Source organism: Ciconia boyciana, chromosome 5 (assembly GCF_034638445.1).
Source record: "Ciconia boyciana chromosome 5, ASM3463844v1, whole genome shotgun sequence".
Taxonomy (NCBI): Eukaryota; Metazoa; Chordata; class Aves; order Ciconiiformes; family Ciconiidae; genus Ciconia; species Ciconia boyciana.
Genome location: NC_132938.1, coordinates 26,470,900 through 26,487,693, shown reverse-complemented (window position 1 = coordinate 26,487,693; position 16,794 = coordinate 26,470,900). Strand labels below are relative to the sequence as shown.

At 42.3% G+C, this 16,794-nt stretch overlaps 2 protein-coding genes across 2 annotated transcripts; one reads left to right on the top strand and one right to left on the bottom strand.

Moving 5' to 3' along the window:
• Positions 1-276: 276 nt before the first annotated feature.
• On the bottom strand, positions 277-10,951 carry LIAS (lipoic acid synthetase). Its single transcript, XM_072862693.1, has 11 exons — positions 10,740-10,951; positions 9,803-9,975; positions 9,011-9,104; positions 8,159-8,239; positions 7,772-7,928; positions 6,849-6,906; positions 5,646-5,774; positions 4,839-4,984; positions 3,089-3,159; positions 2,187-2,298; positions 277-1,207 (listed from the first exon to the last, which is right to left on the bottom strand). Exons 1-11 carry the CDS (start codon positions 10,827-10,829, stop codon positions 1,155-1,157), a joined length of 1,164 nt encoding a protein of 387 aa, XP_072718794.1. The 5' UTR covers positions 10,830-10,951; the 3' UTR covers positions 277-1,154.
• Positions 10,952-10,969: 18 nt separating this feature from the next.
• Positions 10,970-16,667, top strand: RPL9 (ribosomal protein L9). Its single transcript, XM_072862694.1, has 8 exons — positions 10,970-11,053; positions 11,491-11,537; positions 11,620-11,735; positions 12,646-12,741; positions 13,064-13,196; positions 14,634-14,714; positions 15,422-15,531; positions 16,550-16,667. The coding sequence occupies exons 2-7, from the start codon at positions 11,492-11,494 to the stop codon at positions 15,526-15,528; spliced, it is 579 nt and encodes a 192-aa protein (XP_072718795.1). The 5' UTR covers positions 10,970-11,053; position 11,491; the 3' UTR covers positions 15,529-15,531; positions 16,550-16,667.
• The last annotated feature ends 127 nt before the right edge of the window (positions 16,668-16,794 follow it).

Here is a 16,794-nt window from a genome sequence, read left to right as displayed (position 1 = left end):
GCCAGTTAAAAAACTGTATCTAATGTCCATAGCAGACAACTGAGAATTATTAGGGAGAGATGCACTTTGAACTACCACAACTGTAAAGAGAAGAATTTACAGCTGTCAGTATACCATAAGCCATGCTTTTATTTCTGCTTGAGCTTAGTATGCTATGTAATGGATTTCACGTTTCATCTGACACATTCACTTCTCTGCATTCAGATTTAACAGCCAGATCAGGTCTCAAGGGGACAGGTAACCAGAGCAATCAAACACAACCACCACACGCTTAGACTGGGTTTTTAACTTCCCTTTAGTAAGACAATACCTGTGGAGGAGAAGCACAGCACAGTACAGAACAGCAGCACTTCTGCATACTCAATAGTGAAGAAGCACCTGTGCAACTCAGTGGGGTTTGGTACAGTCATATACCCAAGCTAGGGGTGGCTCTGTTTATGCTGTTATGGCAACTCTGATTTTCCATACTGTTTAAATTACATGGTATCTACACAAGGTTAATTCTCTTGCCAGAAAGGGCTTGTTTTCTTCAGCTTGATACCTTGTGTTTACCAAGGCTCACACTTTGAGACATGCAAGCACCTGAAAAGCATTAGCTATCAGAATGGTACAGCTCATTTTCTCAAGTTGCAGGTAAGAGATACCACCTCTTGAAGTGGTTCAAGATAGTCCTAATATGGTCCTTCGTCATGTAATCTTTAGAACACCTCTCTTTCCCAGAGGCCCTGCAAACTTGTTACATAATCGTAAGATAGATACACCAAAATACCAGTACCTTTCAAATTATTTGTTATTAGCATCTTTGCAGGTACCTAACTGCAGCAATATTCATGGTAGTATCAAACCAGTTTACTTAAATCTGTCCTCCCCCCCCCCTTTACACTTCTTCCACCTCAGTTCCATCACTCTTTCAAAATCAGTTCTGTCTTCTGACTTTTTGCTGAACACTAAAAGTACTATGTAGTTGTAGCCTTGCCAGAAGGAATTAGGTAAAATACTGAAGTGTTTTGGTGAGAGAAGTGTGTTCTGGACAGATAGTAAGTTTATTCATACATCCACCATCTGGTCTTCTGCATTTCTGGAATGGAGTATAATTATGCGCTGAAAGAAAGGATCCTTAAAACTGTCTGCTTTAAATAGGTTCACTCTCATTTTCAGATGGCTTTTGTCTTTCTTTTTTCTACCAAGTTCTTCAAGAAGAATTCACCTAATTAAAAGGCAAAAAAGGCACCAAAATTATTTGTAGGTATTTCAGTGAAATAAAGCAAAACAATACACACTTTAATTTAATGCGAGTATTCTATTCTACAATACAATTGTTCTTACCAGTATTCTACAGTAATTCAATTATATGCAACAGCACTTTCAATACATGCAGTAGGGATGAAAAAAAAAAAAAAACCAACCAAAACCCCAGACAAAACCCATAACCCCCAACAAACAACCCCTCCACCCCCAAAATCCTGATTTTCCTCACATCCAATTTTATGAAATAGCTCTGCTTCTTTGTGCTTTCCAACAGGCAAAGGTGAAGTGATTTAATTAAAAATTAATTCCTATTTCATAAAGTATCAGCAACTTGTAGTGAAATCTGCTATAAGTCTCGTTTGAGCTGCCATTAAAACAGTCTGAGATGTAAGGTGCCCCAGATGAGTCTTTTCTGCTCCCTCCTTAGGAAAAAGCAGGATGTTGGACCTACACAACAGTTCCATTAATATCAGCTGCTACTTAATACCCAGTGCTCTGTCAGAAAAAGCACTGCCATAAACATATCTAATTATTTCTAGGGCACTGTAAATAAATTCTGCCTAAAGCAACAAAATTACATCACAAACAACAAAGGGCCCCATCAAACCCTGAAGTGTCCAAGAGGCAGAACGTAAAGGAAAGCTTGCAAATTGGGTACCCTTTATCCTGCCTCATGCATTAAATATAGTACCAACTAGGTTTGGCAAAAAATTAGCTTAAGCAGCACAGCAATTGTACAAATACCAATTACTGTCATACTGATGCATTTAGATGACCTATAGAAGATAGTAAGTGTAAATAATTAAAAAAAAAAAAAAGGATGACTATACAAGGTGTCCTTGAGCTAAGGTGAGCTTTGTTGCATATTACTTCACCATTTTAACTTTATATAATAAAACATTAAGTGCTAAAGAATCTAAAGCTTTTCAGTGATTTACCTGCTTTATAGGAGGAGCGCACTAAAGGCCCGCTAGCAGTGTAATGGAATCCAAGATCATTTCCTACTTTTTCCCAGTACTTAAATTTTTCGGGAGTTATGTACTCCTCAACCTGAGTGAAAAGAATTAATTTGGATCAGGTATTAATGCAAAGGAAATGGCTATAGCTAGCATGTAGTGACATGAAACACAGTCATATTGCAAGTTCAAAATTTTACACTCCAAAACTTTCAGCAGTCACGTCACAAACTGAATTTTCTCTCTGCTTTCTACCAAAAGAATGCATTTTATTTGCTTTTCATATTGCTGAAAAGTTTAGAATTTAATTTCTAGTTGTTGCTTTATCATTTTCTTCACTCTGTTTTTGAATGGCCCTTTCAAGCAAACCTTTTTTTGGTCCAAGTTAGTTAAAAAAAATAATACAATAGTCCTACAAATCGCTTCACTAACAGTTATTTCAGTGAAACACAGTAACACAACAGACTCAAGCTCTGGACAGATTACAGAACACAAAAATGGTAATTTCCCTAGCTAGTGGCACCATGAAGGGAGGAGCCTATGAGATAGTGAAGGGGAGCTGGCTTGAGCCATTATGTTTGAGACATACACTGAAACTCTTGTTTTCCAGAATCATGCCTCAGCTCCAGCTGTCTCCCCAGCTAACAGCAGCAAGTAGCAATGGGAAGTCTGCAGAAGATGGAAGGGATTAGATAGCTGAGGTCATTTTTAGTGAAGAGCCCATAACCGATGAAGATCAGGTTAAATAAGGAAGGAAATTTTTCCCAACAGTTAACAGTTTCAGTTAAGGTAAGGATGCATATCAAGCCTCAATTCAGAAAGAGGAAACTTGACTGTGCAAGGTACAGACCATAATGCTGCCTATAAATTAAAGGTATTTTTACCTTTAGGTGACGTTTTGTAGGTTGCATGTACTGTCCTAGGGTCAAACAATCTACATCTGCTTCCCGCAATACTGTAAAAACAAAATCCCCTGTTAGTGGCAGAAGGATCACAAAGGATTGTCAGCAATTAGAAAACACCCTCCTTCCAAGTCCGCAGCACCCTGCGGGCATTGCATTCTGCTCTCCAGCAAAGACAACTTGCAACCTCCATGAGCAGTAGCCATGACCCTCATTCTGAGCTCCACGCTGCTGCAAGACCTGAGCTATCTAGTTTAAAGCTAGAGACAATACCATTGCACCGCACTCACTGCAGTCACGTGTCTCACTGCAGGGATGACATGCTCTTGTCTTTTTTAATCTTATGGCTTTCCATTGTGTCTTTAGGTCAGAGCCTTCATTTGACAAAAAATGGATGTATGCACGTACACTTGGCACCCCTCCACTGTTTCAAGTGTCTTCGTGCTGAAAAGATGCGGACAGTTCTAAAGAGCTATAAATCCAGGGGAAATTGCCGACATCTTTTGCCAGTTCTACACGCTTGAGGGTGTATGTTAGTTTTGATGCCTGCAGAATCTCATAAATTTTGCTAAAATTCGAGTATATACTGGAATCAATATACAGGAAATGAGTTCAGGTAGTCTACTTACAGAGGGAAATCCAGACACCTGATAGTCAGATAGCCTGAAGAATTATGTTCACTGCAGCTAGTGGGGTATTCCAAACAAAGGGATGGCTGAGGAATCGGCTTAATATCTCCATGTATTTTCTGGCTACTTGGGCTCGTTGCCCCCAAGTCAAATAGAAAGAAAAGACTGTGTTTTGATTGCAACATTACACTCACTGTTACCCTGGACTCTCTGTTTAGATTGATATGGTTCTGTAAAGAAACTGGTTCAATACCAGCACATTTATATGTTCTTTAACTCCTACCCACAGGAGGGAAGGAGAACAAAATCAGAGTAACTGAATGAATGCGGTGGGTAACAGTTTGTCACTGAATACATCCATGAAAGTGGCCTGAAAACAAATACCACCAAATCTGAACTTTCATAGTCTTGTGGCTAGGAAATGCTAGGCAGGAAGAATGGGAAAATCAGGAACTGTAATTTTATGGTCCAGATTGTGGGACAGCTGCAGAAAAACTAGACTACATCACTGCATTCTAAATATGGGCTGTTGTACGCAAAATAAAGTACCAGGTAGATGTTCTTTCTGGATATGGGGCAAATGCCATAGGATTTATGAATTTCTTCTTACAAGTGCATAGCATTCACTTACCACTGTGAAATTTTCTCCTCTTAAAAATACATTTATATGAAAACATAAGAACATGCTACAACTGCAAGGATAATAACAACTTTTTTTACATCTAAGCAAGCTGAAATAAATTATTGTAAAGAATAAGGTCTGCTATTTCTAAAAAGGAATGCACAATAAGGCAACTATATTGCAAGCCCATTATTTAAGTATTGCAAAGATAAGACTATTAAGATAGTCACAAAAAGATAGTTATAACTTCCGTTGAAATCAACAGGAGCTGGATCTACCTGTCAAATTGAATCTGAAAGCCGTACAAGGGCAAAATATTTCAGAAGTTCAATCTTTTTTAACAAAACTTTTTTTTTTCCATAAAGCTTTGCAAACATTTCCTGCACCAGCAAACTGATTTGCATGTAGAGGCAAAGATGCTTACAACTGTTTTCCAAGACAATGAAATTCATACCTGGCATATATTTCAATACCAACTTACATTTCATTGTTGAATATACTTGTTCATCTGTCTCGCCCAGCCCCAACATAATGGAGGTTTTAGAAATGACACCAGGCTGGACCTCTTTAGCGTGCTTCAGCACACGTACGGATTGCTCAAAGTTGGCTCGGGGATCACGGACCTTCCTTTTCACGTTTTCAGCACAAGGGGAAAAAACGCATGAAAGGGTGCACAGGAGTTAGAGGTGCCAAGAAAGGTGCGTTCCGCTAGTTTCTACAGAGTGAAAGTGGCAACTTAGAGCCTTTAGCTCTTTAGTTTGACAGCGGCTGGAAACGCCCCGAAGCATCACAAGCGAGGGGACGCACCCCAGTTTCGTGCTGCTCCGACTACCGGCGCTAGGCTGCTCGGCCCCGCGGCGCCGGCTGCGGCCACCCTCGGCCCGCGGCCCCCGCCCGGCCGCGGGCCGGCGGCGGGTGTGAGGGGGCGGGGGTGAGGGGGCAGGCTGAAGCGCGGCGCCCCGGCCCAGCGCGGAGGCGGCCCGGGGAGGAGACGCCGCCTCAGGGCCGCCCCGGGAACGGGGCGCGGCGCGGCGCGGGCGCCCTCTGCCGGCGGGCGGCGGGCACTGCGGCGGCGCCGCGCGCGAGGCAGGCTGGGAGCGGGGCCGGCCGGCGGCGCGCCCCGCGCCATTTCGCCCTGCGCCGCCCGGCCCGGCACCGCCTCGGCCGGCCCCAGCAGCGAGAGCTTCAGCGCGGATCTAAGTAAACGGCCCCGGCTATCCCTCTCACACAAAGTCCTTTCACAGAAGCCCTCGTCTGCTTATACTTACTACACCCTACGATTGCTTACCTCTGTAATTCTGGCACCGTTTCCACATTGTGGGCGTACACATCCAGTCCCGACAACGCTACTTTCTCCACAGCTTTAAGGTCCCCTCGAAAATCAGGAGTTAGGCATTCCACCAGAATTTTTGAATTCCTGAAAAGGAGCGACTGAAAATGAACACATCTACAGGATTTGCGTCACTGTTGCTAAAAAACTCAATAGAGCAAAGAACCAAACATAACTAAATAAATGATGTTCTGATAAGCAAAGTTAATTCAGGATACACTTCTAAAACAACAGATTTCTGCAAATACCTGTATTACAAATCAAACAAAACATCATGTGTTTAATTCCCGATTGTACCGATGTGAGCTGAATTAGAACGGAAGCCAAACAATAAATACAAAACCGATTCCAACAGTCTCTTAATCACATTCACTGTTTATACGTGATTTTTCATGTGTCTTTGTTGCAGGTTAACTTAACATGAGCTTAATATCATGGCTCCAAAATACAGAGGAGCTATAATCCTGCCTACTGGCATAAGATGGCTCTGTATTATTGCCCTGGAATCTAATCTTCGTGTCCAGGAGCCAGAATTCAACTCAGAAAGGCAGGTGGGGAAAACTGCAGGAACCTTTTGAGTCCCAAGATACACTGAATAAAGACTTAAATGAGGTTATACGAATTACATCTGCAGGTAGACAAGTATACTATCAAATGGTGTACAGGGCACCCGTGCAGAGAGTGAAGAAGGCATAGCTAGGGAAAGTAGGAAGGTACAATCACAGACTTAGAAACAGCCGTTGTGGGAAAACACAAAGCGATCTGATCGCTGCTGAAAGAGAAACCCAACTTCTTCTGTCATGTGGTGACGCTGTTACCTAAATGCAATGTTTGAGCCCGAAGCTTCAAGAATGAACATACCTCAAAAGTATGTACTCATTTCCTGGTAAACCAGCTGCATGGTCAAAGAAATAAGCCAGTGCTTAGCTTGAAATGAGCCTGGGCTAAATTGGAAATGCATCCAAATTCAAAATACTTTGGGGCTATTATATGAGAAAGACGAAAAACAGGAAAAAAAAAAGGGGGGGGGACACATAGGCTAATGGCAGACTTTTGTTATTCGCATGGCCCCTGGAATAATCCAGCTAAAAGTAGTTTTGACCTATATGCAGTACCACATCCTAAAGTTTTAATAATAATAGTAATACATTAATGATATACCTTTCTTTCAGATGAGAGACTGTCTTTGCAAAGTGTTCTGCTCCACCATCAGGCATATCTAGAAGCATTTCAATTTTTCAGTTAACTTTTCAGTTCAAGAAATGTATTTACTTATTAGCAAAGCCCCAAAAAACCTACAAATTTAAATGCAAGCTAATAAAGCAGTCAAACCCCAGTTTTATCTTACCGCTTATGCCAAAGGTTTACAACAGATATTCTACCAAGCCTTGTTCTGCGCAAAGTCTAACTGTGATCATCTAGGGCAGACTTCAAATGTTTACTCTGAATTTACCTGTCTCTAGCTTCCCTGTCGGCCTGAGCACAGAATGGCTTCACCTATTTATGGTTTTGGTCTGAGAAACAGTTCTACAAAAATTGAAAAATATATATATTATTGCTCTTTCATTGTAGGCCACTTCGAAGCTACCGGACTTTCCACCGAAGTATACTGAACAGTCTTTACAATGCTTTTCCCCACCTATGGGTGTCATCACAAAGGAGCTACTACAACCTTAGAAAATGGCAACTTTCAGTTTTGTTACACATAATATATTCCAAGTTTCGTTTTTGGAAGGAAGTTCTGTAATGGTATTGTGTATGACTGTTTGTGGGGGTTTTTTTGCTAATCAAGTAACAGAACATGGTGTATATGTATGTATTTTGCAAAAAAAAGAGTTATAAAATATTGAGTATTGCAATATTCTTGATGTTTAATAACAGTGTAACTTCTGTTATATTTTACCAGACATAAAGAAATACTAAGAATACGTAGAAACTTTCCAAAACTTCAGCACTGGCCACTCCTTTAAAATAGTAATCCTCAACAACTGCGCTGGGTGATAAAAGTTTATCGAGGTCTGTGTTTACCCCGTGTAACGCATATGAGAGCTTAGACTGGAAGAGATGAGAGACAACATACTAACCGTCTCTGTCCACAGACGTCAAGACAACATAATCCAAGCCCCACTCAGCTATAGCCTTTGCTGTGTTGTAAGGCTCCGTAGGATCCAGTGGAGGTGGATTTTTTGCTGTCTTTACTGAACAAAATCTGCAACCTCTAGTGCATGTGTCACCCATCAGCTGAAATAAGAAAGACATTCCTACCTTTACATTGCACACATCACTACTGCTCAGCTGAGAAACAGCTGCATAAGCTAGATCAGATAAATCCCAATCCTAAGCAAAACAATGAGGACAATGATTCTCTAAATTTCTTGTAATAAACCCACACTGCTACAGTAGAGATCCAACAATACACTACAAACAGCTCAAACGTTAATAGAATACTTAAGAAATGGTTAATGGCTTACCATAATAGTAGCTGTAGCTGTAGCATATTCACCACCTCCCCAGCATTCTCCAATGTTGGGACAACGTGCTTCTTCACATACCTAAAGTTAAAAGACAGTAACATACCTGTCTTTTTTCAGCGTTGTTATTGAAAATTATTATTATATTATTGATCAATTTCAATAGTAGCCTACAAACAAAGCATAATTCCTTCTGTGATAAATGAGGAGATTAACAGAGTTACACGTTGTTCTATAAGAAGTCAGTAGAATAGCTAGGAAGAGAAGAATTGTTTCCCAACATCCATTACCATTCTTTTCCTGTACTTCACAACTCCAAAAACTCCTCAGCCACGTAACCGCTGTATTAATTAGCAGATTGTCATTAACATTTTAAATTTGGAAATTGATAAAATGTTCAAAAAGTCTACAATGCATCAAAGCATGATCTTACTCTGAAAAAAAAAAAAAGGAAAAAAGCTCTCTGTGCATACCCACCACTTTTCACCATCTGGAAGGTATATTTAATGAAATACATATATTTCTAGAATTTCTTTTCATGCAAAACATGTATGTAACTCTGAAATTGTGTGTGTTTCCATTAAAAACAGTCACACATAGCATCTTCTGATCTCTTTGGTGATGAAAACAGTAAACCCTAGTATTTAAAATCACATCAGGAAAGACATGAAATACTCCATTGGATTTGTCTTCATTCTTTATGGGCTGGCAAAAAAGATCAGCATTGGGCTTGGTTTCAGCGTTGTAGATTATGCAAGACATTATTTCTACCTGTCCTCCACAGAGAAATCATTTTGTATCTGTAAAAAATGCCTTATTTCTATAGGATAACTTGGTTAGTACTAGGTTTACCGTATGAAGATTTAAACTTCTCAAGGTATTCTTTAGTTTATTGTAGTTCTTTCCCATGGGAATCTTTGTTTTCAGCCATGGAGGAAGCCGCAGCCTGAATAACATCAAGCAAACATAAAGATTCATAAATTATTTACATGGTAAGCTTCCATTAATTTCATAGATCCACTTTAATTTGTTACATATACCAACTAGGAAAGGTTCCTTGAAAACTGACGGAACTCAGCAACCAATATTAACATCATTCATGGTCATAACGGCCTTCTCTCCTCCATGTTTATCATCATCCCAACATTCAAGAGCAGGAGTTTGTTGTCGTTGGAAGGTTTAAAACTGTTAACTGTACCAGTGGGAGTTAATAGTGCCACACTGGAGACTGCATCAATTAATGGCAGCGTATGTTACACAGCTATCACAAAGTCTGGTCAAATTTATAACTGGAAATATGGGGGGGTTAAGCATTTTTAAAATTTAGTCTTCATTTTTTGTTTTACTCTATCAGTAATATTTTTTCAACACCAAAGCAGGGTACGTTCACCTACTGACGTATATTTGTACTTTAATACAGGCCATGGCACAGGCACTCAAGTGAGAAAATACCACCATGTCTTCATGCTTTGTTACACATTTGAAGTTACTAATGTGAGTGTTTGCTCTTTCTTGAAAAATTATGAAATTGGCAAGCCAGTATGACAGAATTTAATAAAAATACATTGTCTACATTTTGTAGGTAATACTAAACATGCAAGATGGTGCATGGAAGCAACTACATTTGTGTAAAATCACAATTACCTTTCTCCTTTCTGACGCTTTAAATTGCCTTTATACTCAGCCCACGCACTCTTGTCTGACAAATCTCCAGATACAAAGTCTTGTAAGTCTGGTCCATTTTGCAGAAACTCTTTTTTTTCCTCTGGCAAAGAACCTGATGTTCTGTACTGGTTACACAGGTGGCTCCCAGACACCTAAAAGAAGCAACACTGTAGTTTACTGAATTATAAATGTACTAGCATGGTATACTAAATAACTACTTGTCCTTTTGGTGGTTAAGGTCCACTTTGTGTGAACGTTTTCCCAGTTGCCTTGAAGTTAAACATACAATTCTCTTTTTCATTTTAAGGCACGTGAAACATAAAGCATGAGCTCCTCCAAAATATCTCAGTATCAAACTAAGTTACGTAGTTCTTGGACATAAATAACGCTGCACGGATTAATTTGACATTTCGGGGCTGAAAAAGAGGCCGCTGAGATGACAACCAGCCCCACGCTGCCAACTCAGTAACCCACGGCCGCTGCTTCGCGGGCAACGTAGCACAAATCGGGTCCCCAGAAGCGGGGTTTGAAGCGGATGGGATCCGTGGCTCGGTTCCCTGAGCGTGTGTGGGGTGAGCGTGTCCGTGTCCGTGTCCGAGTGCAGGGGCACGGCAGCTCTCCGGCCGCCTCGCGTCCCGCCACCGCGCTGCGGTGCTGGGGACAGCCCCTCCAGGGCTCTGCCCGCGGGCAACCACCGCAGGCACGCCCCACCACACAGCCGGGCGGCCCGCAGCCATCAAGAGACGAGCTCGGATAACGGCATCGCCTTCTGCCGCCACGATACGCCCCGTCCCCTCACTGGGGGACCCTCCCGAGGTCTCCCTTCTGCCGGGCCGCAGCGCCCACCCCCGTACGCTTGGCAGCCCGCCGTCCGGCACCCCCTGCGGCCCACGGCCCTGACTCGGCGCTGACTCACCCGTCCCCAGGGCCCCGGCAGCGGCAGCAGCCCCCGGGCGGCCATGGCGGCAGCGACCCCGCAGCGGCGGCCCCGCGGCAGCAGCGACATGACGGCGCCCGCGGAGCAGCCGGGCCGGCTCGCCCGGCCGGCCCGATCGACCCTCTCAGCGCTCGGCCGCCCCGCCTGCCCGCCGCAGTCGGCTCACGCGCATCGGGCCTCGACTGCTCTTGCCTCTCGACGGCTGCCGCGGCGTGATGACGCCGAGGGGCCGCAGCGGCTACAAGTACGTGATGACGTCAGAAGCTGTCTCTTTCCGCTCTGCCTGCTGCGAGGTGAGGCGCGGGCCGGCGGCGGCATCCGGGACCATCCGCCGCGGGCAGCCCCCCGAGCGCCCCGCCCGGGCGCGGGCAGCCTCCCGGGGCGGCGCCGGGCCCGGCCGCCGCGTCCTGTCCCAGGCCCTGCGGGAGGGAAGCCCCCGGGATGGCGCCTTCCCCCGTCCCCCCTCCCCCGGCGGTTCTAGGCCCGGGCTGGGCCCTGACGTGGAGTCGGGCGCTGAGGCCGCTGCCGTTCGCCGCTCCTCTGGGCCCGGGCGGGATGTATCGGTGTTGGGAGCCGAGCCCGGCGCCGTGGCTGCTCCGAGGGGGTGGGGGCGTCGGGCCGGCCCTCCGTAGTTGCGCGTTGCGGGGTCCGTGCGGGGGAGGAGCGGAAAGGGCGCCGAGAGGGGGCCTTGCCTTGAGAGTCTGCAGCTTCTTTCGGTTGTCGTTTGTAGAATGAAGACCATTCTCAGCAACCAGACCGTTGACATCCCCGAGCAAGGTACGTCTGCGCGTACGTTCGAAAGGCGTTTTGTGGTGCTGACCCCGCAGCCGGTTAACGTGCGTCTGCCTTTGATTTCCAGTCAGTGTTTCACTGAAGGGCCGGACAGTCATTGTAAAGGGCCCCAGAGGAACCTTGCGAAGGGATTTTAACCACATCAATGTGGAGCTCTCCCTCCTGGGAAAGAAACACAAGAAGGTGAGTGCTGCAGAGGTTGTTTCTCTGCCCAGGGAGGGAGGGAGGGAAGCTTTACAGTTAGCTTTAAAACTTCTTGGTAGTGTAGGAGATTGAAAGGAAATTTTTAGCTGCAGATAAGTTATTTCGTTTTTCGGTTATTTCTGTGTTTTCTGAAAGAGGCTGGTCTTACAGAACCTTGGAACCTACTCACGAACTGTGGAATTCTTGAAGTTCTGTTATGTTGGAGTGGATTTGTTGATTGATTGTCTTTTGTAGTTACAGTCAGATAGTTACTGGGAAGGGGATTGATCATTATATGCTGTGTTTTATAAACTGGCTAGTTTTGGCTAGATAAAACTAAATTTCTATATTTAATTTCCAGAATTGGCAAGCTACATCATGAGAGCAGATGTTTTCTAAATAAATGGATAACGTTTTTGTAGTGTCTTAAAAACTGCAAAAAAAAGGGGGAAGAATGTCTGATTTTGGCTACTTTTTCACAAGCATCTAGAGTTTCATTAAAAAACTGGACACACACACCCCCCCCCCCCCCCCCAGTGTATCATTAAAAAGTTGATAGATAATACTCAGGAGGCTGACTTTGGAACAACTTGTTCAGTGTTTAGCATTTGATAAAACATCTTTCAGCTTAAGATGTCAGAATATCCATCCCAACTTCTTTGAAGACTTGTTAGTAATGAGATATGAAGAAAAAATTTTCTCATACGTCTAGGGGTTAGAACTTTAAAGACTTGAGCTAGGCGGGCCTTTAATAGTCTGTCAAAGAAACAATACCTTTGTGTTTTTGTTAAGAGGGGTTTTAAGTTGTTTGTCTGAATCTCTCACTCTTAGCTTGTCACAGAAATGTTTCATTTCTAGTTTTGAAGTCTACCTGAAAGCTTTGTTAATTCTATTTATTTTTTTAATACAGCTGCGTGTTGACAAGTGGTGGGGTAACAGAAAGGAGCTGGCAACAGTTCGCACAATTTGCAGCCATGTACAGAACATGATAAAGGGTGTTACACTGGTGAGTTTTATTTTGAAATAAGGTGACTCCTGTCACTTTTGTTACTGACAACAATAGGCAGCCTTTTACTTCAGTGAGAGCTTTTCTAAGCATCCAAGATGTAGCTCGCTCTCTCTCTCCTTTTTTTTCCTTGCATGTGCTGTCAGACAAGTTCTGCAGGTGGAAGAAAGCATGCACAATAAACTCTGGATGTCTCTTGGGCCTTGTTAAGAAACTGTTTTCAATATATTTTGGTTTTAGATATCTCCAGTAAGCTTTACGAATCTGTTTTACCTTTTGGATGCATTCTGCTTTCAATATCTGATGATGCCCTTTATCCTAGGGATTTCGTTACAAGATGAGGTCAGTGTACGCTCACTTCCCAATCAACGTAGTTATACAGGATAATGGCTCACTTGTGGAAATCCGAAACTTCTTGGGAGAGAAGTACATTCGCAGAGTGCGTATGAGGCCAGGTGAGCATATCTGGAGATGTACTTTACTATTTCTAAGTAGGGTTTCTAAATTACTTTCTTTGGGTACTGCCACTGATAACAGGAGGTGGTGAATGACTGTTGAAGTAGCATTTGCCTGTCTGAATTTATGTAATCTTGTGATATCTTTGCCACTGTTTAGATTTATTATTAATAATGCTTTTGTAATTTATTTTTAGTAATGAGAGCTAGCTAATAGCTAATAACTAGTTTAGAGCTAGTTATTGTAGTACGAGTTACAAGGAGCCCAGTGTTTACTTTCATTATTGTGGGATCTTGACAGTCTTTATAGTTGGTAAACTCTAGGTGCTTAATTTTAGATTTGTGTTTCTGTTTTAAACATTCTACATGAACTAGTTTCACACCACATCATATTTTTGGTCTTTGAAGTGTATTTTGAATTTCCTGATTGTCTAGGAGCATGTATTAGAAACTTCAAAATTATCATCTTACCTGTTGGTTTTATGTCTTGCATACTTGGAGTTTTAGCAAAATGTCGAACAGAGTAGGCATTTGATGGAGCTTGTTGAACTTCCAAAAGGAGACAGAACATGTCATAAACACGGTTACCTTAAGACTGTAGGGAGGACTTTCCATATCCATTTTTTTGATAGTTCCACTTTTGGTGAAGGTATGGGTAAGGATATTCAGTGTGACTCATGGTGTTTTGGGGTGGCTTTGGATGAAAGCATCAGACTTGTCCAAAAACACTGGTAGATACAGTGCAGAGTTACTTAACGGTGGCTTTAACTTTGATTTACTGTGGGGTATTAAGGGTGGGTTTGATTATTGTATTTGATTTTTTTGTCGGCATTTACTTCAAAGATAGTAAAGTGCTGCCTTAAAAGCTAACGTCTATTGACTAAATAGATCAAATGATAAAAACTTACTTGTGTTATTCTCCTTGCAAATGAAAGTTTGCTGTTAGGGTCTTGAATGTCCTAGTGTTTACTCCTTGTGAGTATTCGCAGTGTAGCTAGTATAAACATGGTGCTTGACATGTTGGGACAGGGTTTTTTTTAATGACTTTTGATTGGGGTGACTCCAGTTTTGTCTTAATGAACATAAGAACGTGGAAAATGGCACCACCTAGCTGATGAAGCCATGCCGGCAAAATCTCTGGCTTGTATGCAGTGTTGGTCATTAATGCTGTAATGTAGTAACATTTAAGTGGAATATCACTTAGTTGCTTTCAATCCGGAGCACGACTTGCACTAATCTTTGAGTTCTGAAACTGTGTGAGGGAGGACAATCCTGGAAGGGATTTGGGGGACTCTTTTAGCAAAGTCGTAGAAGCTCGTTATTGCCTAGAATACTACTTTCTAGATCTGTAAGTTGGGACAGGACATGAAATACTGTTTCTTTAGCATGCTTAACATCTTCACCAACGATGTAGATCGTGCGTTCTCCTTTCTGTAGGTGTTTCCTGTGCAGTATCTCAAGCCCAGAAAGATGAGCTGATCCTTGAAGGGAATGACATTGAATTGGTCTCCAATTCAGGTTTGTGAAAGTAGATGCGTAGGAAGATATAATGATATTATAAGATGCTAAGATATAATGATTATTAGGAAATTTTACTTCACTGAAAGGGTTATCAAGCATTGGAACAGGCTGCCCAGGGAAGCGGTTGAGTCGCCATCCCTGGAGGTATTTAAAAGACGTTTGGATGAGGTGCTTAGGGACATGGTATAGTGGTGGTCTTGGTAGTGTTAGGTTTACAGTTGGACTCGATCATCTTAAAGGTCTTTTCCAACCTATACAATTCTGTGATACGGCCACTTCTGTCTGAAGATGCCAGCTTAGCAAACTGTCTTTTTACTCAAACCCTGAGGTAGACGACAGCTCAGAATTCTTTTTCCTCTAGTCACCATAATTGCTTTTCATGGTTTCTTACACTTTTTCTAAACTTAGGGATGTTTTTACAAGTCCACAGAACCTTTTTTTTTTTGAGTTGGTATTGATGGCCTTTTTGGCACCAAACTTTTCAGTTGTACTAGTGTGCAGTAATAAACTGTCACTGCCCAAGTTGCCAAGGCAGGCTCAGCGAAATGCTTTCTCTTTTCATTAGAACTGACAGGATTTCAAGTTGGTAATTCCCTTCTCCAGATGACAGTTTCATTTGTTAGTTGAAATACTGGAGAGTAGATGAAGGCTACGAGTTGGCTTGGACCTCTTGCTTTGTGCTAATGGTCTTGTTTTGTCTGCAGCTGCCTTGATCCAGCAAGCCACTACAGTCAAGAACAAGGATATCAGGAAATTCTTGGATGGTATCTATGTCTCTGAGAAAGGAACAGTACAGCAGGCAGATGAGTAATAGGTTGGTATCATCTTAACACAGATTGTACATCTTCCATGTAGAGATGGTTACTCCGTCTGGGGACTTGACAAAGTTTATCTACTTCAACAAGGCTGTGGTTAAGCAGGTTCCCAACAGGGATGCAGTTGTGCTTGTAAAAGGCATCATAAGAGGTATCATAAAACTTAAATTTTGCTAGGTCTCTTGACAGCAACTTTCCATCTCTCGTCAACTTGGTATTGTGCTACTGTATGGAGAAATACCTAATTCAAAAGTGCTCTGTTGTGCGCTGCGAGTGCTAGTTATGATGGTGGCTGAGAATTTTAAACCAGCTGACCTAGCATGGCAGACACTGGTTTACAGCTACTTTCTTAGACTGATGTTCCTCCTGGTTGGACACTGTCGTCACTAGAAAAAGTGGTCAGCACATAATTTATGTATAAAGGTCTTCTGTGTAGTTTGTGTGTAAATGCTTGTAAACAAAGGTCAATTTAGCAAGGACAACTATTTACATTATGTACATTTGTTACTGAAGTTGAGTACAAGGATTTTGGGATAATTTTAACTGCTAAACGAATTTGATGCATTTCAGCTATGTGTGGTTTCACACATGGTACAGAACACTTGTGCAGGATGAGACAGGCTGACTTGCAAATAAAATAAATGTTGTGTGCCTTCTGAACCTAAGCTTGAAACAGAGGATGCAGATGAAGTGAGTTTCATAAACTAAATTTTTTTTAATCACCAGCCAGGTACCAGACACTTGCAAAGCTACTGAAAAAATTATTTTTAGTGCTGTTCGACTTCCTTGAGAGACAGAACAACTTGTTACCTGCTTGTTAAATTGGCGTGAGCTGTTGTGTTTGAAGGCATCTTAAGTAATCTTGTCTGAATAAAGTTAAGCAAATTCTTTGAGCTATTAATATCTGTCTTGCATTAAAACTGTCGAATAAATTAACTTGTCGTATGTCTATAAACTTTCAATTTCGCATTTGCAGTGCTAAAACCTTTCTAAAAGCCCTTAACTTTTTATTTACAGTTGTCTGGATCCTGAAACAAACCACCATGAGACATTATATCAGCAAGTACCAGCTTGAAGAATCCGATACAAAACCCGAACACCTTGAGAGATTTAATAAAATAGAACATATTTCATATCTCGGCCTTTTTTTTTTTTAAGAACTAAATGGTGATTGCCTGAACCTCTTCAAGAGCTTTGCCTTTTGGAGAAGTAGATTGTCACAGGGTAATGCATAATAATGTTAGCACTGTGTACACGTTGCT

What these genes read in the sequence shown, in the direction of transcription:
- RPL9 (XM_072862694.1), top strand. Translation starts at nt 11,492, where the DNA reads ATGAAGACCATTCTCAGCAACCAGACCGTTGACATCCCCGAGCAAG. An exon ending in CGTTGACATCCCCGAGCAAG is followed by an intron (nt 11,538 to 11,619) that starts GTACGTCTGCGC and finishes TTTGATTTCCAG; the next exon opens with TCAGTGTTTCACTGAAGGGC. An exon ending in TGATAAAGGGTGTTACACTG is followed by an intron (nt 12,742 to 13,063) that starts GTGAGTTTTATT and finishes CCTTTATCCTAG; the next exon opens with GGATTTCGTTACAAGATGAG.
- LIAS (XM_072862693.1), bottom strand. Translation starts at nt 10,829, where the DNA reads ATGTCGCTGCTGCCGCGGGGCCGCCGCTGCGGGGTCGCTGCCGCCATG. An exon ending in TGCCGGGGCCCTGGGGACGG is followed by an intron (nt 9,976 to 10,739) that starts GTGAGTCAGCGC and finishes TGCTTCTTTTAG; the next exon opens with GTGTCTGGGAGCCACCTGTG. An exon ending in AAGCGTCAGAAAGGAGAAAG is followed by an intron (nt 9,105 to 9,802) that starts GTAATTGTGATT and finishes GATGTTATTCAG; the next exon opens with GCTGCGGCTTCCTCCATGGC.